Source organism: Girardinichthys multiradiatus, chromosome 20, assembly GCF_021462225.1.
Source record: "Girardinichthys multiradiatus isolate DD_20200921_A chromosome 20, DD_fGirMul_XY1, whole genome shotgun sequence".
In the NCBI taxonomy this organism is placed as follows: domain Eukaryota; kingdom Metazoa; phylum Chordata; class Actinopteri; order Cyprinodontiformes; family Goodeidae; genus Girardinichthys; species Girardinichthys multiradiatus.
This window is the reverse complement of record NC_061812.1, coordinates 46,993,796-47,021,127: the sequence shown is the minus strand read 5'-3', so window position 1 is coordinate 47,021,127 and position 27,332 is coordinate 46,993,796. Positions and strand designations below refer to the sequence as shown.

The window sequence follows — 27,332 nt, the reverse complement described above, 5'->3', positions numbered from 1 at the left end:
CTTGTTATCTGTTACTGGAGACAGTTTCGTGTTGATTAGGTGACCGGGCTCAAATTTAGACCTTTCACAGTAAAACATGACAGTTCCTGTTCTCAGGGGGCGGGGCTTGGATGATGTCAGGATTTGACCATTGAATATTGTTCGGGACCAGATGTGGATCAATACCAGAAGGTTTTGTGTCTCTGCGACTTTCCTTGTAAGAGCTATAACAATTTAATTTTTTTTAGCGAGACGTCAAACTTGAAAATTGATGTCAATCAGTGTTGCTTCCTAAGTGGACAGTTTGATTTTAAAGAAAAATGTTGACGGGGGTGTTAGTCCATCCCCTCAACATGTTCAAAAACTCACAATTTTTATAACTTTAGATTCCCCATCCCTTCTGAGAAAACTGACCAAATTTCAAACCGATCGATCAAAATCTCTAGTTCGATCAAATACCAAGGCTATAAACAGCAAAAATTGGGTCAAAATCAAAACTTCAAGCCAAGATGGCCGACTTCCTGTTTCTTGTAGGACGTGGGTGCAAATAGAGTTTTAGGTAGTTCTCGGGGAGTTCTAAAAGTGTACCAAATTTCATAACTATGATAAAGTAAGGTCAATGCAGAGGCTTTTTTGAAAATTTCTGGGGGGCACTGTTGAGCCATTTTTATTGCGACTTTCGCGAAACCCTTAAAATACGTAAATTTCACACACGACTGATGGCTCCGCCAAATTTGGTGAGTTTTTGAATATGTTAAAGCCGCGAAAAAGGCAATTCATTTGTCGCCAGAATAATAATAATAAACGGAGCAATTACAATAGGCCCTTGCAGGCCTACCTGCTCGGGCCTAATTAGTGTGCCACATCTTTCTCGTCTAATATGATGATTTGACATGAATTTTGTGTCACTGGGTTACAAGACATGAAAGTTATTAATTTTTGTTTCTCCCAAGTGTTTGGTTCGGACATTTATCGACGGTCCCTAAGCGAACCACCGTGTAGGAGCGAGACAGCAGAGAGCAGTTGCCCGGAATCAGCCTGCTTCTGCCGGCCGAAACAGAAGGCTGACGCCGCGGAATCCGCGGAGCTTCAATATGCAATATCCAACTTCAAACTAACTTCACCGCGGTGCGGTTTGATTACAAAGTTTGGGTTGGATTTGATTATAAGGAAGGTCATTCATTTGCTTTTAAGTGAAATAACTACGTAAATCCCATAATTATTAGTTCACTTTGTGAAATTATTAAATATGACAAACTCCAGATTCCGAACGCTCAGACAGAGCAGTCGTGTGTAAAAGTGACACTTCTTTTCACTGGCTAAATACGCGTATCCCTCCTCCTTTGCCGCTCGTCGTAACGTCTAGCCAGGACATGCAACGGTAAAAGGAAAAGGGGCGGACCTAATGAAAACCGGAACTTGTGTATATTTTATTGTGGTGGGTATGACAGCCGTAGGCTTGTTAGTTTGACAGAAGCTCCTTGTTAACGGTCGATGTGTTGAATGCCAGTTCGACTGCTCACAGTTACAGTAGGTTTGATCAGCGGATAAAGTGACAATATTGAGAGTATAAAACAACAATTTTGGAGTCCTCACTGTCCCAATGGCATCTGCTCAGGTAGGTGAGTTACTGCAGTCAAGTAGCTAACATGGGGGTGGCTAACTATGCAGTTTAACAAGCAGGTAAAGCTAGCTGTTAGAGTGCCATCACGAACTGTTCGATTCTTGTACAGCCAACGTGTTCTGTTCTGGGGTTTTCTTATTTATTTTCCGGATTTTGTGTCGAGCAGAGTTTCGTTTCTGGGTTTTCTCTGGACCTGGGGCCTCTGAAAGAACCTCTCGGGTTTATTCGTGTCCTAGAATGGGTGAGTAGTCGCAACACAATGATTCAAAATTGAAGAATAATTTTAGAGCAAACTGACAGACTCGTAACCCATAGCTTTATAGAATTTAGCGTAGATTATTCATTTCCTTATTTGTGAGACGAGTGTCTCGCCCATTTACAGTTGCTATAGCTTGATTACATGCATTGTACTGTGACAGTGTCTTATTAAGAGAGTAAGACTTTTCTTTTAAACCTGTAGTACAACAGTAGGGTCAACTGCCGCAAATATATTGAAAATAAAAGTAGAAGTCTGAGATGGGTCTCTGTTGAACTATCTATGCAGGAGTCTTGAGCAATGCCTTCTGCTCAGAATCACTTCTTAAATCCATGTGCTGCGTGCTTAGGAGAGAATGTCTTCAATTTTATGGCTGTTTGAATCAAGGAGACATGACTGAATGAATCCTCCTTCATGGTTAGGAGGATTCATTCTGTCAGGAGGCTTAAGACTGAACAATTCAGGTGTACTGAGCTGTTGTATTTTCTCGGTACATGGAACCATTTAGGTGGACTTTACAACAGGCAGTGCTGTGTTTGTTTAAGGTGTGGGCCTAAGAAATGACAGTGTCCTGTTGCTGATTAACATACAGGCAGAGGTGGGTAGTAACTACTTACATTTACTCTGTTATATTTACTTGAGTTACTTTTCGGTAGTTAGCAGCCTTTTTAACAAGTACATTTTTATCATTACTTGAGCATTTTTTGAATGACTACTTTTTAATTCTTGTGTAATAAAAAATATATTCAAGTAGTGCTACTTCTACTTGAGTACAATGTTTTGGCTACTCTACCCATCTCTGACAACATGATATATCCACAGCCCAACTTGGTCTGACTGAAGGTTTGGCTTTGTATTCATCTTACTGGACATTGGAAAAGCATAAAAATAAGCAGAGTATCAACAGAACTGTGATCAAACCATGTTATGAATCTCGTTGTATTTATGGATTCTACAATAATCAGTCTACCAGTATTTGAACAAATAATAATTATTTCCATAATTTATTAAAGTCTCCTTTCAAATTTAAAATCTCTTTTTTTAAAGAGACCCGATCACTAAAATAGTCAAACGTACATAAAGTACATACATACACAGAGTCTGCAATTGTAAAAAGAATTTATTTGGACACAATATGCAATTTAAACAGTGACAAAGAGGTACAATTTTCTCCAGGATTTGAAGGCAGATCCATACTCTCTGGTTCAATAAACTTACGTTTTACATCCTACCAGACTTTTGCTAACTTTAACATAGTGTCTGACATCTGTTTAGATGACAATAAATCATATCAATTCTACTAGTTATTTGCCTTGAACTCCATAATAGTCTTTTAAGTCAGATGTAACAATTTATATATAAATATACAGGGGTTGGACAATGAAACTGAAACACCTGTCATTTTAGTGTGGGAAGTTTCATGGCTAAATTGGACCAGCCTGGTTGCCAGTCTTCATTGATTGCACATTGCACCAGTAAGAGCAGAGTGTGAAGGTTCAATTAGCAGGGTAAGAGCACAGTTTTGCTCAAAATATTGAAATGCACACAACATTATGGGTGACATACCAGAGTTCAAAAGAGGACAAATAGTTGGTGCACGTCTTGCTGGCGCATCTGTGACCAAAACAGCAAGTCTTTGTGATGTATCAAGAGCCACGGTATCCAGGGTAATGTCAGCATACCACCAAGAAGGACGAACCACATCCAACAGGATTAACTGTGGACGCAAGAGGAAGCTGTCTGAAAGGGATGTTCGGGTGCTAACCTGGATTGTATCCAAAAAACATAAAGCCACGGCTGCCCAAATCACGGCAGAATTAAACGTGCACCTCAACTCTCCTGTTTCCACCAGAACGTCCGTCGGGAGCTCCACAGGGTCAATATACACGGCCGGGCTGCTATAGCCAAACCTTTGGTCACTCATGCCAATGCCATACGTCGGTTTCAATGATGCAAGGAGCGCAAATCTTGGGCTGTGGACAATGTGAAACATGTATTGTTCTCTGATGAGTCCACCTTTACTGTTTTCCCCACATCCGGGAGAGTTACGGTGTGGAGAAGCCCCAAAGAAGCGTACCACCCAGACTGTTGCATGTCCAGAGTGAAGCATGGGGGTGGATCAGTGATGGTTTGGGCTGCCATATCATGGCATTCCCTTGGCCCAATACTTGTGCTAGATGGGCGTGTCGCTGCCAAGGACTACCGAACCATTCTTGAGGACCATGTGCATCCAATGGTTCAAACATTATATCCTGAAGGCGGTGCCGTGCATCAGGATGACAATGCACCAATACACACAGCAAGACTGGTGAAAGATTGGTTTGATGAACATGAAAGTGAAGTTGAACATCTCCCATGGCCTGCACAGTCACCAGATCTAAATATTATTGAGCCACTTTGGGGTGTTTTGGAGGAGCGAGTCAGGAAACGTTTTCCCCCACCAGTATCACATAGTGACCCGGCCACTATCCTACAAGTAGAATGGCTTAAAATCCCTCTGACCACTGTGCAGGACTTATATATGTCATTCCCAAGACGAATTGACGCTGTATTGGCCGCAAAAGGAGGCCTTACACCATACTAATAAATTATTGTGGTCTAAAACCAGGTGTTTCAGTTTCATTGTCCAACCCCTGTATATGTGTGTGTATATGTGTGTGTATGTATATATATATATATACGTATATGTGTGTATGTACAGTACAGACCAAAAGTTTGGACACACCTTCTCATTCAAAGAGTTTTCTTTATTTTCATGACTATGAATATTGTAGCTTCACACTGAAGGCATCAAAACTATGAATTAACACATGTGGAATTATATACTGAACAAAAAAGTGTGAAACAACTGAAAATATGTCTTATATTCTACGTTCTTCAAAGTAGCCACCTTTTGCTTTGATTACTGCTCCGCACATCTTGGTATTCTGTTGATGAGCTTCAAGAGGTAGTCACTTGAAATGGTTTTCCAACAGTCTTGAAGGAGTTCCCAGAGATGTTTAGCACTTGTTGGCCCTTTTGGCTTCACTTTGCGGTCCAGCTCACCCCAAACCATCTCGATTGGGTTCAGGTCCGGTGACTGTGGAGGCCAGGTCATCTGGCGCAGCACCCCATCACTCTCCTTCTTGGTCAAATAGCCCTTACACAGCCTGGAGGTGTGTTTGGGGTCATTGTCCTGTTGAAAAATAAATGATGGTCCAACTAAACGCAAACCGGATGGAATAGCATGCTGCTGCAAGATGCTGTGGTAGCCATGCTGGTTCAGTATGCCTTCAATTCTGAATAAATCCCCAAGTGTCACCAGCAAAGCAACCCCACACTATTACACCTCCTCCTCTATGCTTCACGGTGGGAACCAGGCATCTAGAGTCCATCCGTTCACCTCTTCTGCGCCGCACAAAGACACGGTGGTTGGAACCAAAGATCTCAAATTTGGACTCATCAGACCAAAGCACAGTTTTCCACTGGTCTAATGTCCATTCCTTGTGTTCTTTAGCCCAAACAAGTCTCTTCTACTTGTTGCCTGTCATCAGCAGTGGTTTCCTAGCAGCTATTTTACCATGAAGGCCTGATTCACACAGTCTCCTCTTAACAGTTGTTCTAGAGATATGTCTGCTGCTAGAACTCTGTGTGGCATTGACCTGTTCTCTAATCTGAGCTGCTGTTAACCTGCGATTTCTGAGGCTGGAGACTCGGATGAACTTATTGTCCGCAGCAGAGGTGACTCTTGGTCTTCCTTTCCTGGGGCAGTCCTCATGTGAGCCAGTTTCTTTGTAGCGCTTGATGGTTTTTGCGACTGCACTTGGGGACACTTTCAAAGTTTTCCCAATTGTTAGGACTGACTAACCTACATTTCTTAAAGTAATGATGGCCACTCGTTTTTCTTTACTTAGCTGCATTTTTCTTGCCATAATACAAATTCTAACAGTCTATTCAGTAGGACTATCAGCTGTGTACTGTATCCATCTCCTGCAAAACACAACTGATGGTCCCAACCCCATTTATAAGGCTTGAAATCCCACTTATTAAACCTGACAGGGCACACCTGTGAAGTGAAAACCATTTAAGGTGACTACCTCTTGAAGCTCATCAACAGAATACCAAGAGTGTGCGGAGCAGTAATCAAAGCAAAAGGTGGCTACTTTGAAGAACCTAGAATATCAGACATATTTTCAGTTGTTTCACACTTTTTTGTTCAGTATATAATTCCACATGTGTTAATTTATAGTTTTGATGCCTTCAGTGTGAAGCTACAATATTCATAGTCATGAAAATAAAGAAAACTCTTTGAATGAGAAGGTGTGTCCAAACTTTTGGTCTGTACTGTAAGTATATATACGTATATATATGTATGTGTATATATATGTATGTGTATATATATATATATATATATATATGTGTGTATATATATATGTATATGTATATATGTATATGTATATGTGTGTATATATGTATATGTATATGTATATATGTATATGTATATATATATATATTTCTATATGTATGTATATATTTCTATATGTATGTATATATTTCTATATGTATGTATATATTTCTATATGTATATATATATATATATATTTCTATATATATATATATTTCTATATATATATACGTATATGTGTGTATGTATGTATGTATGTATATGTATGTATGTAGCCAGCCAGCCATCCAGTGCTCTGGTTATTTTTGCTTACAGTTACCATATCCCCATGATGTCTTCTTTACAAATATAGGTTGTATGAAATCCTTAATAACTTGTGTTACAGCCTTGTGACTAGCTGCTCTGCCCTATTTATGTTGCCACTCCCTGACCAGGAAATGGTCTCTGGAATGTGTAAGATTTTGAAATTCTGGAAGTGGACACAGTGGTTATTTACAGGGGATCAACCCCTTTGTGTAGGCTCAGAGGGTGCAAGGAGGGTCAAACACCGACTGAGGTGAAAGCTGAAAACGGTATTGAAATTCAGGTATGACAGAATTACATCTTTGTTGGAAGGTTTTCACTGGAGAAATGGTGTCAGATGTTGCTTAAGATTAGTGGGCACATTCAAAATTAGTTGATGAAATTTAAAGTCAAGCTCTCAATTAATCCCACTAACGCTTTGTTGCCAAAAGTATTGGGTCAATGAATCCCCATGTTCCAATCACTTCCATGGCTGCAGGTTTATAAAGGTTGGTGTGGAGAAACTACTGGCCTGCACAGAGTCCTCACCTCAACCCTCTTGAACGCCTTTGAGATGAATTAGAGCGTAAGTTATGGGTTTCTCATGGGTGCAGATGGCCACTCACACTGAGCCTGGTTCTGGGTGTGCTGGAGGTTTCTTCCTGTTAAAGGGGAGTTATTCTCTCCACTGTCGCTACATGCATGCTCAGTATGAGAGATTGCTGAAAAGTCAATGCAAGCAACTGTCCACTGTCTCTACATGCTCATCCAGGAGGAGTGAATGCTGCAAGTCACTGACTGGATGCAATCTGCTGGGTTTTCTTAGATAGAAAAACCTTTAACCAATTTGAATAATAAACTGAATCCGACTGCAGTGTTCAATGGTTAGGATTAACTGGAATGTATGTACCTTACTTAAAATCTGTATGAATCGATTGAATTGACTTTGTAAAGTGCCTGGAGACGATGTGTTGTGAATTGGCGCTATATAAATAAAACTGAAATGAACTAAATTGAATTGAATTGAAAATTGAATTACTTTGACGATTTATCTTTGGTGATTAGCCAACTTGCCATCCCCCTAATTCTCCACAGGAGATTCTCTGTTGTAATTTAAGTCAGCGCCCTGGCTGGTGTTACCCAAAACATTAAAATAGCTTCCAGTCAGAAGCAACATGTGAAATAAATAAAAAGACCACTATAAATCAGTATAGTGACCTTTATTCTGAGAGATGCCTGTGCTGTTTCCAATTATAGCCAAGTTATAGGTTGAATGAAAAATGCATTCATATCTAATCCAATATCATAACATTGGGCTGAACTATTGCTAAAGATATTGGGTCATCCCTCTAAATCACATATCCAAAAAAACGGCTGTATCCAGCACCAAGACATGCAGACTGGTTCTACAAATCTTTGTGAAAGAATGGGTTGCAGTCAGGACCTCAGTGAAATACAGATGTTGCAGTGATGGGATTCCACTAGTCAAACATGTTTAGGTGAGGAATTTCCTCACGACTAAATATTCCATAGTCAGCTGTGAGTGTTAAGATAACAAAGTGGATGCGAATGGGAGCGATGGAAATTGAGCCACGAACTGGTAGGCCACTTAAAATCACAGATCATGATCTGTGGATTCTGAGGCACATTGTGTGCAAAGGTCACTAACTTTCTGCAGAGTCGATGGCAGACCTCCAAACTTCATGAGGTGTTACGATGAGCTCAAATGTAGTGCATATAGAGCTTTGTGGACTATGTTTTATGACCGAGCAGCAACATCCAAACATAACATCACCAAGATTAAGCATCGGGTATAAATCACTGCACCACTGAACTCTAGAGCAGCAGAGATGTCTTCTCTGGACTGACAAATCATACCTGACTTTCTGGAAATCTAAATGGATGAGTCTAGTTTTGGCAATTGCCATGGTAACATCACTTGTCTGGCTGCATTGTGTCAAGTGTCATGTTTAGTGCAGACTGAATCGTGAATTGGAGCTATGTTTTAAGTTAGACTTGGCCTGGTGGTTATACTGCAGCATATGAATACATTTTCAGCAATCTTATGCTCCTGATTCTGTAGGAACAGTTTTGGGATAACCCCTTCAGTTCCAACATGACTGCATACCAGTGCAGAAAGCATGGTCCCATACCTTGCTATTCTGCACTGGTATGCAGTATTTTGCAGAATGCAGTCTAATTTTAGTCAAAATTAGTCAACTGGCAAATGGAAATTTATAACATTACAAAGATCAGAATCAATCAGTTTTAAAAAGAAATGCATTTAAAAATGTTGTGTCCCAAAGGCTGTCCAAGAGTCATTAAATATTGATTTTGATTTAATCCCATGTGCATAGCAAGACTGGAGAGAAGAATCTCCCTATTAGCAAGGAAAAAACCTACATTTTCAGGATGGATGCTGTTGGCTCTGAACACCTGCAAGAGAAAGGATAAAACATAAAGTTTGTGACAATAACTATCTCTTTTGACATCAAAAAGGTGACTTTTTTCACAGAATCTCTGTTCTGTCCTGACTAAATAGTACTAGTGAGCATTGACAACGTGATGAAAGATAAGTTTGCCCTGGTGAAAAGGGCTGGCCCATGCTTTCATATCAATTCTTTTTTATTATTAAGAAAAATTGGTATTAAAAAATATTGAATTTATTGGAAAATGTATCCAGTAAAGTTGAAGCCTTTATCTTGACTGAAATAAAAAAAAGACTGTAACCATCATATTAGATGATGATGTCACCACAGGAGACTTCCTTTGTACTAAGCCTGCCAGCCCAGTCTGTTTGTCTGCTGGCTTGATGAAACCAAATTCTCTATCAAGCCTGCTGAATAAACCTAAACCTTTTAGGGTTTAGTTTTTATGTTGGCTTAATGTTGAACGGTTTTCCTTCAGCTTTCTTTAAAGGGAGTGGGGGTTCCTGTGTGGAAAAAGGATGTGACAGCAGCATGGTTATTATCCTTCCTGCAAGCTTGAACAAAACATTGACAAAAGTATTTTAACAACCAACTGACATGCATCATGGGAGCCTAATATTAAGTTCAATATTGAAACTGTATTGTGACTCTTGAAGGCCTCAGACTTAAAAAAGTTAGTTTAGACTTAGTGATTTACTTTTTTCTGTGCTTTGATAGGTCTTCACTATCTTTGCGTTTGCCACCACTGGAGGTTACTCTGGAACAACCCACGTATCTTTCAGATGTCCAACACAAAGCCCGCTTGATGTCAAAGCTCTGTTTGGCTACCCATTCAGGTACTGTAGAGAACTAGTGTTTCCTATCATAATCTTCTATGCTGCTATACTTGGCAAATTATTACTAACACTACTACCAGCATTTACACATGCTAAAATAAAAAAAACATCTTCTTGCTGGACCTAAAGATAATTGTTGCTCAGTAGATTTAAAGTTAATTTGTCTTCTGTTTTTTAAAGGCTGAAGTTTTAGCACCATAAAATCACATTTTGAGTAACTGAATAGAATAAACTACAGGTACATCTAAAACAATAGAATATCGTGAAAACATTCAAAATGTTTTTGTCATTTCATTAAGTAAAACTTATATGTTATATAGATTCATTACACATAGAGTGAAATATTTCAAGCCTTTTATTTTAATCGGATCAGTCAACTAATTTAGTAATCAAATAATCGTTAACTGGAGTATACAGACTATAGAGATTATTTTGCTAATTCATTAATCTGTTGACTCATTTTTCGAATAATCGATTAATAATCGGGTAGCAAAAGGTGCTTAGAGATTTATTTATTTTTTATTTCAACCAGGTGAAGCTAAGGCTAAGCTACTTGAGGAGGTCTGATAGAGCATATTTACAGACAAAGAAAGTTTTTCATCTTAAATGAAAAATGTATATATTTTTTGTACAATTTTGGACTGATCTTTGCTCTGAGTGGGTTGTTCTGTCAACAAATGGCAAGTTTTAGAGTCTGTGTACTCCAGTTAATGATTGTTCGGTTATTAATTTAGTTGACGATTATTTCAATAATCGATTAATCACAATAAATCTGATTAACTGTTTCAGCAAATCTTTCTTGATACTGGCGGAGGTTGCTGAAGCTTGTCCTTGAAATAGGGTAAATAGGAATTTCCCCACTGATTTGGGAACATTTCCATGAAAATTAAAATTAAACTAGGCACTTTGAAGAGGTTCTTAGGGATGGTGTAATAAATTGAGTGGGTTAATACACCCAACAAACCGAGCTGTTCCGCAGTAAATGCTGTAACATAACAGTTGGAAAAATGTAACAGATGAACAAAAATTTAAAGATATCTCTACAGCACCTGGAGAGACTAAATTCAACTTTTCTACACACCTACACACTCATAGTACGCAACAAAGTGTATTTAAAGGCTAAAAAAGCTGATTGTGAATATGTCCCCTTTTAAAGGGGAAAACAGGGAGAGCAAACTTTTGCAAACATACAACAAGCAATGTATTCATTTTTACACAGCCTAGATTCATTAAGGATGCTTACATTATTTTATTTTGCACAGAGAAATCAAATTGTTCAACAAAACCTCAAAACCAGGGTCAAAATTGTTAGCCTCTTTAAGAACTATTTACTCAACAGAAGCACCAACCACTATTTCATCGACAATGACACGCTTTAAATTAGTAATTTTTAAAGCTTGTAAAAACAAGTTAAATTGAGGGGTGTCTCCTATTTACACACAGTATAAAAACTTCAGTAAGTGAGGTCTTAGTTGAAAAAGCATTCTGCTGAAAACGAAAGAAATCAGTTTAGACTCAAAGGGAACCTGTTATGCAAGAATTCACTTTTTGATCGTTTTTATACTTCCATTTGGTTCTCTAATGCATCTACAAACAGTTCAAACGCCAACAAAAAATAAAATAAATCTGCCGTTTTTTGACTATAAATGAATGTTTTATTTTTTCTAGAAAATGCGCGGTTTCAAAAGCTGTGTAATTGAGACGTCACAATTACACTGGTACCTAGCAACTTTACCTGAGTCCCGTCCCAAAAATTTCAGTTCCTACTGTTCATGGCAAATCTGCAGATGACAGAAACGTAAGTTATTAACTTATTGTACATAGTCAGGCGTACTCTGAGCAGCGCGGATTTAGCACACATTGTCAGCGGCTTCACAGTCAGGCATACCAATTATCTATATTTCTTGTGACAAATTCCTACATTTCCCACAGTTTCTGCTATGGTGTCATCGGACGGGAAGGCAGAACTAATTTGTCGTGTAGCTTTGGAAAAACAAACAGAAAACGAGTTGTTAAAGGCCATTAAACCAGACTAGGGACGAAGAAGAGGACTACACCTCTCAGTGCGAGGTGTGGCTGTGATGCTGTGCGTACTCGCGACCGGCTGCTTGGAGCAGTATGTCACAAATAAAACCGTTCGATGTGGAGACTTTTTCCCGCCGAGCAGTTAATTGTGTGGCACCGCGTAGCTTTGCGGACGTCCGTTTTGAGTCTGTGTCGGCGGAGTCAAGTACATGCGACAATGGCCCAGGAAGACAGGGAGCCGACAAATATATATTTTTTACTGGGTTTTGTTGGAGTTGTCCTTCTAAACTCCTGCGTGTTCGTTTATTTGGTCAAAGCATCTTAATTCTGCACGAGAAAAACTAAACTTAAATGTCTAAGAAAACAAAACACGGACAAGAGGTTGAAGCTGATTCACCCGGCCGGGGAAGAGAGGTGCTGCATCTGCGTAGTCAGGAACACATCTGTTTTTCTCTCCCCTGCACCGTTCTTTTATTATAGGAAATATACATTTTACATTTGTTGTGCAGCCCTTCTCAGTTTTCTCACACATTCTTTTGCTGTAGGTCAGTTTCTCACACGTCTTCAGTAATCTTCAGTGAGAGGAGTAAAATGCTTCCCTAATATACTGCCGGCTTCTCACGATACACACAGAAAACACCTGCAAGCTTTAACCTTGAATAATAAACACTCATTGTGTGACCACACTAGAAGCTAATGTTTAAGGATTTTTCTAACTCTCAAAAGCATAACTAAAAACTCCTAATAATAATCAATCTATAAGCAGCAAATCCCAAATATATCTTAGCTTTAGCTACTAATGATAAGGCATTTATATATCCACAGTTTCCAGGCTCAACATTGTAAGATACCACTGGGTTCAGAGTGAGTCCGGGTAGTCAGTAGGCCATAACACTGAAATTACCTTTCAAACAAACACTGCGTGGCTAGAGTCTGGTGTAAAACCCTCCCTCGCTTCCTGCACTTTCTTCTCCTCAAAACAATTGCTTGTTGCAGTTTTAAAATATTTTTTTAGCAGCAGGACTGCAAAAACGGTGCTGGTTCCCGCCCTTTTTGATGTTGCAGTTACGGTGCAGAGGTGTAAGTCAATGACGTAACTCCTACTGTCCCAATTCTCCAATTTTGCACGCTTGTGTTTTGCCCTTTTCTAAGTTTCGGTTTTGTTTTAACGTGTAAGAAGTGCTGATTTGGGGAGCGGCCAGATACAGCTAATTTGCATAAAAGTGACAGATCCCTTAAAATAGCTCATTCTGAAAGGAGCTCAAAAAAGGGGAAACTGAGGAGGTGAAATCTCATTGTCTGAGAATGATTTTGTGCAAAGAATTTAATTAACATTTTTTGTAAAGCCCATAGACCTATCCCAAATGTTTAAAAGGAAGTATAATAGGTCACCTTTAAGAACTATTGTCAATGCTCACAAAGAATGAAGAGGATAAACAAAGATATCATAGCATGTCCAAGTGTCTAGAACTAGAGTGAGAATCATCAGGAAATTTAAGGAAAGCCACACACTGCCTGGCACACCTTGGATAGAAAACTATTGAGAAATTTAGCTGAAGACCCTGCAACTGCCAAAGGATTAAAGAATGGGAATTGTAGTCTCAACAAAGAGAACCAATTTGCTCATTTCAGGAACTGACTGAAGGGTTGCAGACAAAGAAAAACTCAATTTCTGCAGAACCTTCAAGCCAGGCTTAAGTATGCTAAGGACAGCCTGGACATATTATACATACCATAAGCATGTCCTGTGCTCAGATGAGTTGAAACTTGAGTTCTTTGGCCATCGACACTAGCTACATTTACATGAACATAAGTAATTGGAATAAACGACCGATCGGACTAAAACTGTCATGTAAACATGTTAATTGGAATATTCTAATCAGATTCAGCAGGAGCAGAATGAAATTGTAATCCGATTGAGGTTGGTGTTTTATGCCTATTGACAATCCAATCGGCATGCATGTAAACACTTGACAGGATCAGTTATTCTGAATGAGGCATGCACATGTGCACCCCGCGTCAACATGAACTATTTCCGCCTTGAATGGCTAGTTGCTCTGGCTGGATGCTAACGGAGTATTCCGATCGGCAAGTTTACATGACATATTCTTAGTTTGATTGGCCGTTTTATTCCGATTACTTATGTCCATATAAGCAATCCAATTAATTTTTGGTTTTTAATCCGAAAACATTTGAATTCGATCGTGAAATGTTACATGTAAACGTAGCTATTGTTTATGGTTGCAGAAAGAAGTGAGAGATTTGGCCTGAACTTATATAGCGCCTTTCCAGTCATACTGAACACTTAAAGCGCTTTACACTACAGCCACATTCACCCAGACAATCATGTGATATGTGAAAATTCTAAAAGAAAACCTGCAGTCAGCTTGTTTTGGTTCTCCACCATCACTTTGTCTTTCATGATGGCAGTGACCCAAAACATACATTGCTGCTGGTGAAGAGCTGCCTCCAGAGACAAAACTAAACTTTATTAGCCCTTTTCAGGTCATAATTAAACCCCTCTTATGGATCACTTTGTCCTTTCACATCATATAAGATGATCCACCAAGGTTGCAGGTGTTGTGACTATGAATCTGAATATATTATTTAATATTGATACTTTAATATTTTATCAAATAATTTTTCGGTCTGTTAAGGGTCGTCCTGTGAACACCAGCCCAGTAAGGCGATGGTATTAGGACAAAATAGAAAGGTGTGAGCCAAGCTCTGACATTATTGAACAGCAAAACTCTGCACACACATGGAATGAATTCACACAATTTCAAGTACAATAATTTATTAACAAAAATAAGTCAACTTAAAGTCAAACATATTTCAATCAACAAACTCTTTACTATGCTAAAACAATCCAACTAAACTACCAAGCAGAATTAAAGAGTAGGGAAGACTAATGGGCTATGTACAATATAAACAAGTTGATTAAAGATGGTTGAAACCATGACCAAAAGAGTGATGCAACATTACCATGCAATGTTATTTATGTTTGAGAACCAAGGATTATCTTGAAGAATCTGGAAGTGAAGTGAAGTTAGTCTTGGAACTAATTTAGGCAATAATCAGCAAACGTTTAGACAACCATTCACAATGCAAGATTAGATAAAATATTATTTTAATAAAATAATGTTTTAAATGATCTGCTGAATAAAACCAACCTTCTGGATGACCATTTCTCAACGGTGTCTAATTAGCTGCCCTTATTTATTCAAATAATATTTAAAGAAATATTAAGGAAATAGTAAAATATTTAAGGAAATATTTTGGAAAAAGAGACAAATCTTTCTGGAGAAATGGGCTTACGTATGCAGGCATGTGTTCTAAGCTGTTAGCAGTTAAAGCTAACAAAAGAAGCCAATATCTTAGCACCAGAATCAAAACCCTACCTTTTAAAATACGAGGGTTCATTAAAGGGATAAAATGCATAAGCATGGACGGCGCGTTATGATCAATCTTCTGTGTTTAAAATCACCCTTTAAATAAAGTTTGTCTTAACTTTGAAAACACAAACACAGAACACAAAACTGAGCATGTGTGCCTCAGATAGCTGAGTTAAACACAAACAAAACTAAACTTCATAAAATGAAAAACGTTTAGATCATTTCATCCTAAATCACTTCTCTCTGCGCAAACCTAACCTTGTATGTACCGTGCTGAGGAGGAGGAGGGGCTCGGTCTGTCGCCGTCCAACTGCACGTTACCACGATGACGCGTTCCGTTGTCCTTCCTTGGGAAACTGCTTCACTCGGTGTCGTGCTGGGAACTTTCTGTAATCTCTGTAGACCTCAGAGAGGAAAGTCAAGCCACGCTTGTATCTTAATTATTACCCCCTTTCATGAATGAATATATCAGATACACAGACAGTAATTCGTCCGTACTTAATTTTGTACTTATGATCGGTGATTGTATGACACTCTTGGATCCAGTTGAAGAGTTACAGGGGTTGGACAATGAAACTGAAACACCTGGTTTTAGACCGCAATAATTTATTAGTATGGTGTAGGGCCTCCTTTTGCGGCCAATACAGCGTCGATTCGTCTTGGGAATGACATATACACGTCCTGCACAGTGGTCAGAGGGATTTTAAGCCATTCTTCTTGCAGAATAGTGGCCGGGTCACTACGTGATACTGGTGGAGGAAATTGTTTCCTGACTCGCTCCTCCAAATCACCCCAAAGTGGCTCAATAATATTTAGATCTGGTGACTGTGCAGGCCATGGGAGATGTTCAACTTCACTTTCATGTTCATCAAACCAATCTTTCACCAGTCTTGCTGTGTGTATTGGTGCATTGTCATCCTGATACACGGCACCGCCTTCAGGATACAATGTTTGAACCATTGGATGCACATGGTCCTCAAGAATGGTTCGGTAGTCCTTGGCAGTGAAGCGCCCATCTAGCCCAAGTATTGGGCCAAGGGAATGCCATGATATGGCAGCCCAAACCATCACTGATCCACCCCAATGCTTCACTCTGGGCATGCAACAGTCTTGGTGGTACACTTCTTTGGGGCTTCTCCACACCGTAACTCAGTAAAGGTGGACTCATCAGAGAACAATACGTTTCACATTGTCCACAGCCTAAGATTTGCGCTCCTTGCACCATTGAAACCGACGTTTAGCATTGGCATGAGTGACCAAAGGTTTGGCTACAGCAGCCCGGCCGTGTATATTGACCCTGTGGAGATCCCGACGGACAATTCTGATGGAAACAGGAGAGTTGAGGTGCACATTTAATTCTGCCGTGATTTGGGCATCCGTGGTTTTATGTTTTTTGGATACAATCCGGGTTAGCACCCGAACATCCCTTTCAGACAGCTTCCTCTTGCGTCCACAGTTAATCCTGTTGGATGTGGTTCGTCCTTCTTGGTGGTATGCTGACATTACCCTGGATACCATGGCTCTTGATACATCACAAAGACTTGCTGTCTTGGTCACAGATGCGCCAGCAAGAGGTGCACCAACAAATTGTCCTCTTTTGAACTCTGGTATGTCACCCATAATGTTGTGTGCATTTCAATATTTTGAGCAAAACTGTGCTCTTATCCTGCTAATTGAACCTTCACACTCTGCTCTTACTGGTGCAATGTGCAATCAATGAAGACTGGCTACCAGGCTGGTCCAATTTAGCCATGAAACCTCCCACACTAAAATGACAGGTGTTTCAGTTTCATTGTCCAACCCCTGTATGTCTGTTTGCCACGTCACATTTAGTCCCTACTCAGCCCTGGTCGGACCTGCTCAGGAGCAGGGATAAGAAAAGTAGGTACTGGTACAGAAAAAACGGAATGCTCACAAAGCGAGCAGAGCCAAACTGAATGGAACCAGTGGAAAAGAGGCAAAAGAAGAAGGTCAATGCCAGAGGGCTTCAAATCTGATGGAGTTTAGGAGATTTGCAAAAAAAATGAGTTGATACTCCTCAGGAGTTGCGGGAGGCTTGATGAAAACGTCCACAAATGACCGCAGGCCTTTACAGCAAAAAGGATAAACAAATGACTAATAGCTTCATGGGGAGCAGTAATTGTTAACCTGGTAGGTTGTGTGAAATCATTTGATTTCTGTGCAAAGAAAAATAATGAAAACATCCAAAATAACCTAAGGGTGTTTAAAAAAGCTCTTTTAAAATTTCTTTGCTCTCTTTAACAGCACAATTCTTTCGAAACAATGAAATATTCATAGATAATATTGCCATTGGCTGTATAAGTGGATAGACAGAGTTTTTATGAAATGGTTTCAAGGTTTACATAATTGTTTCTCTCTTGTTGCTCTCAATGGAAAGACCATTAATTGAGGTAAGGACAAAAAACACAATTAAACAACCTCGACCACAGCAGCTGATTAAGAAAGTCTCTCCTTTTCTTTTTACCATCAGATTGCCAGCACACCCATTTAAGATTCCTATATGTAACAGCAGTCAATTCAACACCACCTACCTCCAGGGTGACTTCTCCTCCTCTGCGGAGTTCTTTGTCTGTGTTGGTGTGTTTGGGTTCCTGTACTGCACCGCTACTCTGATCCTCTACTTGGGCTTCCAGAATGTCTACCGTCAGACCAGTCGTGGTCCCATCATTGTAAGTACATTTCCTGGTCTCAACTTTGAGTTCTCTCCGTATTTATGAACCTTTCCCTACATTGATTTCCAATCTAACCCTGATACCTAAATTTTACTTTCTGCCGAGACCAATATTTCCTGATCCAGACACTTTAACTAAACCATGTATTTTTCTTCATTCATGCATTGTATAAGCTATAAATATGCCACAGCCATTTTCAGTTTAATGATCCTGAGAATATTATCATCAATCATATTTTCAGAGTTAAATTTGAACTACACTGTTGAGATGGAGGATTTGGAGTCAAGTAGTAATCGACAAAAGCTTCTGCTGTCAACTCTAAAGCTATTTGGAAGATGTTAAATGCTGCTATATCAGCAATTATGTATTCCTATAATCCATGATGCTTTGGCTGTAATGTGTTGTAAATCTTTTGACCAGCATTCTTGCTTGTAAAATGGTATCTTGCAGAGCAAGCACTGATTAAATTAGGTGGAAATATGATATCCTCACTTTAAACAGGACTTAATAATCATAGTTGCAGCTATCTAAGGAAACCTAGCCGATTGCATCGAGTAACTGACTGCAGCAATCCCTCCTGAGCATGCATGTAACAACTGTGGAAAGGTAAACTCCCATTTTAACAAAAAGAAACCTCCAGCAGGATCAGAACCTGGCTCAGTGTATACATCCATCTGCTCACGACTGGGAGTTTGAGGGAACAGAGCAGATACACAAAGAAATACTGATCCAGGAGTTCTTTCTATGTGAAAGAAAAAATAACAAGCTAAAAGTAAAAGCTACACATGTAACCTCTGAGCCAGTTGTAAAATCTTTAGGATGGAAAAAAAGTACCATTAGTCACAGCAATAGTTCTTTAATTGCTTTTTGTAGGAAAGAGACTTGGTTGACCACAGAAAGACAGGACCAAGTATATCATTTAAAGAAAGAACATTTATTGGCAGTAGTAGCTCAGTCAATTCCTCCTCCTAGAAGGTGTCACAGCCAAACAACACCAGGTCAGCTATAACTTCTATTAGGTGAAAAAAACAGAGATAACATAAATTTAATGGTAGCAATATTACAGGGGTTGTACAATGAAACTGAAACACCTGGTTTTAGACCACAATAATTTATTAGTATGGTGTAGGGCTTCCTTTTGTGGCCAATGCAGCGTCATTTCATCTTGGGAATGATATATACAAGTCCTGCACAGTGGTCAGAGGGATTTTAAGCCATTCTTCTTGCAGGATAGTGGCCAGGTCACTACGTGATACTGGTGGAGGAAAACGTTTCCTGACTCGCTCCTCCAAAACACCCCAAAGTGGCTCAATAATATTTAGATCTGGTGACTGTGCAGGCCATGGGAGATGTTCAACTTCACTTTCATGTTCATCAAACCAATCTTTCACCAGTCTTGCTGTGTGTATTGGTGTATTGTCATCCTGATACACGGCACCGCCTTTAGGATACAATGTTTGAACCATTGGATGCACATGGTCCTCAAGAATGGTTCGGTAGTCCTTGGCAGTGACGCGCCCATCTAGCACAAGTATTGGGCCAAGGGAATGCCATGATATGGCAGCCCAAACCATCACTGATCCACCCCCATGCTTCACTATGGGCATGCAACAGTCTGGGTGGTACGCTTCTTTGGGGCTTCTCCACACCGTAACTCTCTCGGATATGGGGAAAACAGTAAAGGTGGAGTCATCAGAGAACAATACATGTTTCATATTGTCCACAGCCTAAGATTTGCGCTCCTTGCACCATTGAAACAGACGTTTGGCATTGGCATGAGTGACCAAAGGTTTGGCTATAGCAGCCCAGCCATGTATATTGACCCTGTGGAGCTCCTGACGGACAGTTCTGGTGGAAACAGGAGAGTTGAGGTGCACATTTAATTCTGCCGTGATTTGGGCAGCCGTGGTTTTATGTTTTTTGGATACAATCCGGGTTAGCACCCGAACATCCCTTTCAGACAACTTCCTCTTGCGTCCACAGTTGGATGTGGTTCGTCCTTCTTGGTGGTATGCTGACATTACCCTGGATACCGTGGCTCTTGATACATCACAAAGACTTGCTGTCTTGGTCACAGATGCGCCAGCAAGACGTGCACCAACTATTTGTCCTCTTTTGAACTCTGGTATGTCACCCATAATGTTGTGTGCATTTCAATATTTTGAGCAAAACTGTGCTCTTACCCTGCTAATTGAACCTTCACACTCTGCTCTTACTGGTGCAATTTTCAATCAATGAAGACTGGCTACCAGGCTGGTCCAATTTAGCCATGAAACCTCCCACACTAAAATGACAGGTGTTTCAGTTTCATTGTCCAACCTCTGTATGTACAGGTCCTTCTCAAAATATTAGCATATTGTGATAAAGTTCATTATTTTCCATAATGTCATGATGAAAATTTTACATTCAGATATTTTAGATTCATTGCACACTAACTGACATATTTCAGGTCTTTTATTGTCTTAATACGGATGATTTTTGCATACAGCTCATGAAGACCCAAAATTCCTATCTCACAAAATTAGCATATATGATCCAACCAATAAAAGAAAAGTGTTTTTAATACAAAAAACGTCAACCTTCAAATAATCATGTACATTTATGCACTCAATACTTGGTCGGGAATCCTTTGGCAGAAATGACTGCTTCAATGCGGCGTGGCATGGAGGCAATCAGCCTGTGGCACTGCTGAGGTCTTATGGAGGCCCAGGATGCTTCGATAGCGGCCTTTAGCTCATTCAGAGTGTTGGGTCTTGAGTCTCTCAACGTTCTCTTCACAATATCCCACAGATTCTCTATGGGGTTCAGGTCAGGAGAGTTGGCAGGCCAATTGAGCACAGTGATACCATGGTCAGTAAACCATTTACCAGTGGTTTTGGCACTGTGAGCAGGTGCCAGGTCGTGCTGAAAAAGGAAATCTTCATCTCCATAAAGCTTTTCAGCAGATGGAAGAATGAAGTGCTCCAAAATCTCCTGATAGCTAGCTGCATTGACCCTGCCCTTGATAAAACACAGTGGACCAACACCAGCAGCTGACACGGCACCCCAGACCATCACTGACTGTGGGTACTTGACACTGGACTTCTGGCATTTTGGCATTTCCTTCTCCCCAGTCTTCCTCCAGACTCTGGCACCTTGATTTCCGAATGACATGCAGAATTTGCTTTCATCTGAAAAAAGTACTTTGGACCACTGAGCAACAGTCCAGTGCTGCTTCTCTGTAGCCCAGGACTGGGGAATGCGGCACCTGTAGCCCATTTCCTGCACACGCCTGTGCACGGTGGCTCTGGATGTTTCTACTCCAGACTCAGTCCACTGCTTCCGCAGGTCCCCCAAGGTCTGGAATCGGCCCTTCTCCACAATCTTCCTCAGGGTCCGGTCACCTCTTCTCGTTGTGCAGCGTTTTCTGCCACACTTTTTCCTTCCCACACTGAGGTGCCTTGATACAGCACTCTGGGAACAGCCTATTCGTTCAGAAATTTCTTTCTGTGTCTTACCCTCTTGCTTGAGGTGTCAATAGTGGCCTTCTGGACAGCAGTCAGGTCGGCAGTCTTACCCATGATTGGGGTTTTGAGTGATGAACCAGGCTGGGAGTTTTAAAGGCCTCAGGAATCTTTTGCAGGTGTTTAGAGTTAACTCGTTGATTCAGATGATTAGGTTCATAGCTCGTTTAGAGACCCTTTTAATGATATGCTAATTTTGTGAGATAGGAATTTTGGGTTTTCATGAGCTGTATGCCAAAATCATCCGTATTAAGACAATAAAAGACTTGAATTATTTCAGTTAGTGTGCAATGAATCTAAAATATATGAATGTTAAATTTTCATCATTACATTATGGAAAATAATGAACTTTATCACAATATGCTAATTTTTTGAGAAGGACCTGTATATAATGCAGAATGAGAATAGCAGGAGAAAGTAGCAGAATGAGTTATGCTGCAGTAGAAACCCATAGCAGCATAACTACAGAGATAGCTAAGGATAACCTTAGCCACTTTAAGTATAAGCTTCATCAAAAAGGAAAGTTTTAAGCCTAGCCTTAAAAGTAGACGGGGTGTCTGCCTCACGGACTAAATCTGGGAGCTGGTTCCACAGGAGAGGAGCCCGATAACTAAAGGATGTGCCTCCCATTCTACTCCTAGAGACTCTAGGAACCACCAGTAAACATGCAGTCCGAGAACGAAGTGCTATGTTAGGAACGTATGGAACAATCAGATCTCTGATGTATGATGGAGCTGATCATTAAGGGCTTTATATGTGAGGAGGAGAATTTTAAAAATTTTAAATTCTATTCTGGATTTAACAGGGAGCCAATGAAGGAAAGCTAAAATAGGAGAAATATGATCTCTCTTTTTAATTTTCATCAGAACTCTTGCTGCTGCATTTTGAATCAGCTGAAGGCTTTTAACTGCATTTTGTGGACATCCTGATAGTAAAGAATTACAATAGTCTAGTAGCAGCAAATGGTCCCTACCATTGAACCCACTTCTGCTGGAGGTTTCTTCCTGTTAAAAGGGCATTGTTCCTTTCTGCTGTCGCCACATACATGCTCAGTATGAGGGATGGCTGTAAAGTCACTGGTTCGATGTATTTGGCTGGGTGTTTTCAAATACATAAATATATTTTTATTCTGATTAAAATTATAACTAAAACTGAACTTGCCTACAGTTATAACTAGGATCAAATTGGAATTTGATGTAACCATCAAAGCCTTTTTTGTGACACCAGTGGCTTTTATTTATTTATCTGAAATAGGCAGATAGGAAATTGGTGGAGAGAGGGGGAAGACATGCGTCTGGAGGACTAAGGCCTGGGTCCAGGGGCTCTACCAAGCGTGCCCAATCAAGGCCTTTTTGAGAGATGACATAATGACGAAGTTTTTTTTCCAATGTGATAATGTCCATGCATCTCCTCCTTCAGTTCTTCAAATAAAACCTGTAGACTTAACCTGAGGCGTCCTCTTGCTACCTAGCCCAACATTTTAAGAAACATAAAAATCTATGTTAGCATAAAGACAGCACAGCAGGCTGCCTTTTTCAGCAGTTTGTGCATACTCAAACAAATTCATAGGTAATATTGATTTGATGCCGAGAGGCTCAAGTGATTCACTGTACTGAGAAAAAAACTTGTCCAGCCACCTACCTGACCAGAAAGGAGACAATGTTGAGTTATTTCTATGAAGTTATCTTTAACTAAGGGTTTCCTGATGCTGTCTTAAGGAGAATAAATTATTTTAAGGTGCTCAAAATAATATAAGTTGACAGATGATGTTAAAATTACTTTTTTCAAATGGCCTAGAGTTGGTGGGGTCTACCTTGCCTACTATGATTGCACACCACTTTATATATGCATATATGTATGCAAACATACTCAGTTGAACTTTTTATTTCTACCAGGACCTGCTGATGACTGCTGCCTTTGCTTTCCTGTGGCTTGTGTCCTCCTCAGCATGGGGCAAGGGCCTGACTGATGTCAAATGGTCCACCAGCCCCGACCACCTAGCAGAATTATACCCACATTGTGAAGCTGGAGAGTTTCCTTTCATGGGCCGCCTGAATGCTTCAGTGGTAAGTTTTGACGAGGACAGGTTGTGCAGGATTCATTAACTTCTACTATCAGTCCAGATCCGAAGTGTGAACACACTTGTTTACAGGACAGTTAGGGCAGTTGAATTTTCTTAACAAGTAGAAGTTGGAGACCCTCGTAGTTGTGATAGTCAATCATGTTGTGGTAGAATCATGTTTAGAAAGGAAACATCAGCCTCCCTAGTAAGGCCTACGCCAGGGTATTGGAGAGGAGAGTCCGGCCGATAGTCAAACCTCGGCTTCAGGAGGAGCAGTGTGGTTTTCGTCCCGGCCGTGGAACACTGGACCAACTCTATACCCTCTACAGGGTGCTTGAGGGTTTGTGGGAGTTTGCCCAACCAGTTCACATGTGTTTCGTGGACCTGGAGAAGGCATTCGACTGTGTCCCTCATGATGCCCTGTGGGGGGTGCTCCAGGAGTATGGAATCGGGGGCCCTTTATTAGGGCCATCTGGTCCCTGTACGAGCGGAGCAGGAGTTTGGTCCGCATTGCCGGCACTAAGTTGGACCTGATCCCGGTGCATGTTGGACTCCAGCAGGGCTGCTCTTTGTCACCGGTCCTGTTCATAACTTTTATGGACAGGATTTCTAGACACAGCCAAGGGCCGGAGGGGGTCTGGTTTGGGGACCAGTGGATTTCGTCTCTTCTTTTTGCAGATGACGTGGTCCTGCGGGCTCCCTCTAGCCAAGACCTACAGCATGCAATGAGGCGGTACGCAGCCGAGTGTGAAGCGGCTGGGATGAAGATCAGCTCCTCCAAGTTCGAGGCCATGGTTCTCGACCAGAAAAGGGTGGCTTGTCCTCTTCAGGTTGGAGGTGAGTTCCTGCCTCAAGTGGAGGAGTTTAAGTATCTCGGGGTCTAGTTCACGAGTGGGGGAAAAATGAAGCGGCAGATCGACAGACGGATCGGTGCGGCTGCCACAGCAATGGGTGCGCTGTGCCGGTCCGTTGTGGTGAAGAGAGAGCTGAGCCGAAAAGCGAAGCTCTCGATTTACCGGTCGGTCTACGTTCCTACCCTCACCTATGGCCATGAACTTTGGGTCATGACCGAAAGAACGAGATCCCGGATACAAACGGCTGAAATGAGCTTCCTCCTTAGGGTGGCCGGGCACTCCCTTAGAGATAGGGTGAGGAGCTCAGCCATCCGGGAGGGGCTCGGAGTAGAGCCGCTGCTCCTCCACATCGAGAGGAGCCAGTTGAGGTGGCTCGGGCATCTATACCGGATGCCTCCTGGACGCCTTCCTCAGGAGGTGTTCCAGGCACGTCCCACCAGGAGGAGGCCCAGGGGACGGCCCAGGACACGCTGGAGGGACTATGTCTCTCGGCTGGCCTGGGAACGCCTTGGGCTCCCCCTGGAGGAGCTGGAGGAGGTGTCTGGGGAGAGGGACGTCTGGGCGTCTCTGCTGAGTCTGCTGCCCCCGCGACCTGGTCCTGGATAAGCGGAAGGAGACGAGACATCTTATTTTTGTTGATGAGGAGACAAAAATTGATTCAGTGTTTCTCACAGTAGTTCCTGGAAGCTACAATAAGACATTGATGAGATATTTTGTTTCCATAGTGAATTTGTCTGTGGGTGGGGAAATGGGTTAAAATTGAGGTGGTGGTTTAGACTGTATGGAAGAGATGTGCAGTGTAGTATGTGGGGACTTGATGGTTCAGATTGCTCAATAGAAGTTGAAAGGTGAAAAAGTACCAGGATCCGGGGAACTTGGGGTCTGGTTTTCAACACTGGTTTATTCAACAATCTGTAAGTCATTCATTTCTTTCATTTTTTATGTTAAATATAACACAGGATGATGAGTTAAGTTACACTGGATTTAATAATGCTGTCTTATAATAGAGTTGAAAATTCTAAAAATCCTTTACTGAACAGTGTCTTTATCATTAGATACGGTTAGGAAGCACCCTGTCATGTTGAGTGCTGAACAGAAATAACTGCATGTTATGCATGGATCCTATCACTGAAGGCAGAACTGATGCGTGGTACAAGTCTATGCAAAAAGCTGCATGCAACATCCCATAAATAAGCACATTTAACATAGATACTACAAGATCTATACCCCCCGAAACACAAGCTTATCAAATCTAAAAGTGATTGTTGTATTTTCTCTGCATAACAAATAATTTCTGTTAGTTTACAAATACTTTAAAAAAGGAAGTAACCTTGGTTTTAAGTAAAACAATAATTTGTTATGGCTTCCTAATTTTTATATCTTTTCTAGATCTTTGGCTTTCTCAACTTGATCCTCTGGGCAGGAAACTGCTGGTTTATTTACAAGGAGACTCCTTTCCACAAAGACTCCAGCCAACCAACCACAGTGGAGGAAGGAGGAGCCCCTGGGCCTCAACCCTTTCCCTGAGCATCCTTAAGATTAGCCATTTCCCACAACATGGTGCCATACAATGATCTCTTATGTTAACCTGCCAAAATGGAAACAAAAGAAGGCCATCTGTTATTTACCCTCTCTTCTGCTCCCATCACATAGCTTAAGGTTTGGCTTCTCTTCAAACAGCTCTTTATGTCATCTTTCTGTAATATTGAGTCTTTAAAACACTAAGTGCAAATACAAACTTAAATGTTTTCACACTGTGTAATCTAGAACATCCAGTTGGTTAGTGAAGCAAACCTGTAGTGCATTTTCTTCTGTGTGAGCTCCTCCATGATAACCCATCCAAGTAGGTTTACAATCGTGACTTTTGCTGAACTGTGGCCACAGTTAATGACAAACACCAGACAACCAATGGTCTAAACTGTTGAAACACACTAAATGTTTGTTGTTTTTTGGAGGGTTTTCCACAGAACACAACTGTACCTTTTTATTCACACCACAGTTTACTCCAAAAGTTTTTCTTTTGTATTTCAGCCTAGAAAGTGAACAATTATGAGTTGTTTTTATTTTCAATTAAATTCTAGATCTAGGCAGAATTTCAGTGAGCCTACAGTGGAGGTGAAGGAAGCATCAGGGCAAACTTGGTCTATTTCCTGTTATGTAATGTTGAACCTGCTCAGTAACACTAAGCATTATCTTCATTTGAACCAAAATGTGCCTTACTGTGATATTATTTATGTACAGTTCATGTGAATTTTATCAACATTAATTGGTCAACTGGGTTTTTTAAGCTTGCCTTCTGTTTTCTCAGAAGAAAAGGTTCAATATGCAGCTTCTCTGTGACTACTTTTATTTCCTTATTTTTTTAGTCCAGTTTAAATTCTCAGCTAACTATGTTTACTCTAATTGTAAGTTTTGAAACACCAAGCATGTTTGATGGACAGATGTCTGTCTCTCTTTATGCCTCCTGCTATCAGCTAAAAAATACATGTAACCAGACAGGCACAGACACTTATGTTTTGGTATTTGATTCTTGCATTGTACCAGGAATGAATGTAATTGTGTGGAGGGAATTTTGGATGGCATGTTTTAAACACTACCAGGGCAGTATGTCATATTGAAAATGATTGATTTCAATTAAACTCTCAGCAGCAGTTTTAAAATTTACTTGCACACAGTAATATGTTGTATGTTCCTCTAGTGGATTATTGGCAATGAACTTTGTTCTTATGTCTAGTTTGCACAAAAGGAAGCAATTACTTTTCTGTATTGATGCATGTTAAAACACAAGAGCTGCACCACTGGCTAGTCTCCTGTTTCTTTTTTTGCTGCATGAGCACCCAGAAGGACTGATCACATTTGGTACATGTAGACCAATGATCAGTATGAACATGAACGAGTTTGCAAGGAGCTGGTATAAAACATGCACCAGAGGGCCTGAGTTGTGACATGAGCAAAGCAATTCTGTTACAGGTAGTGAGTGGAACATCCAACAGTCAGTCTAAATAGTGAC

The 27,332-nt window shown here is 40.6% G+C and overlaps 1 protein-coding gene across 2 annotated transcripts; it reads left to right on the top strand.

Moving 5' to 3' along the window:
- The first annotated feature begins 136 nt into the window (after positions 1 to 136).
- Positions 137 to 27,123, top strand: sypl2a (synaptophysin-like 2a). 2 transcript variants are annotated; one of them, XM_047348258.1, is made up of 6 exons: positions 1,408 to 1,597; positions 1,770 to 1,844; positions 9,672 to 9,790; positions 17,702 to 17,900; positions 23,302 to 23,472; positions 25,712 to 27,123. In XM_047348258.1, the coding sequence occupies exons 1-6, from the start codon at positions 1,583 to 1,585 to the stop codon at positions 25,847 to 25,849; spliced, it is 717 nt and encodes a 238-aa protein (XP_047204214.1). In that variant the 5' UTR covers positions 1,408 to 1,582; the 3' UTR covers positions 25,850 to 27,123. The 2 variants fall into 2 exon arrangements, with proteins under 2 accessions (XP_047204215.1, XP_047204214.1); XM_047348259.1 differs by lacking the exons at positions 1,408 to 1,597; positions 1,770 to 1,844 and adding an exon at positions 137 to 196.
- Positions 27,124 to 27,332: the final 209 nt, after the last annotated feature.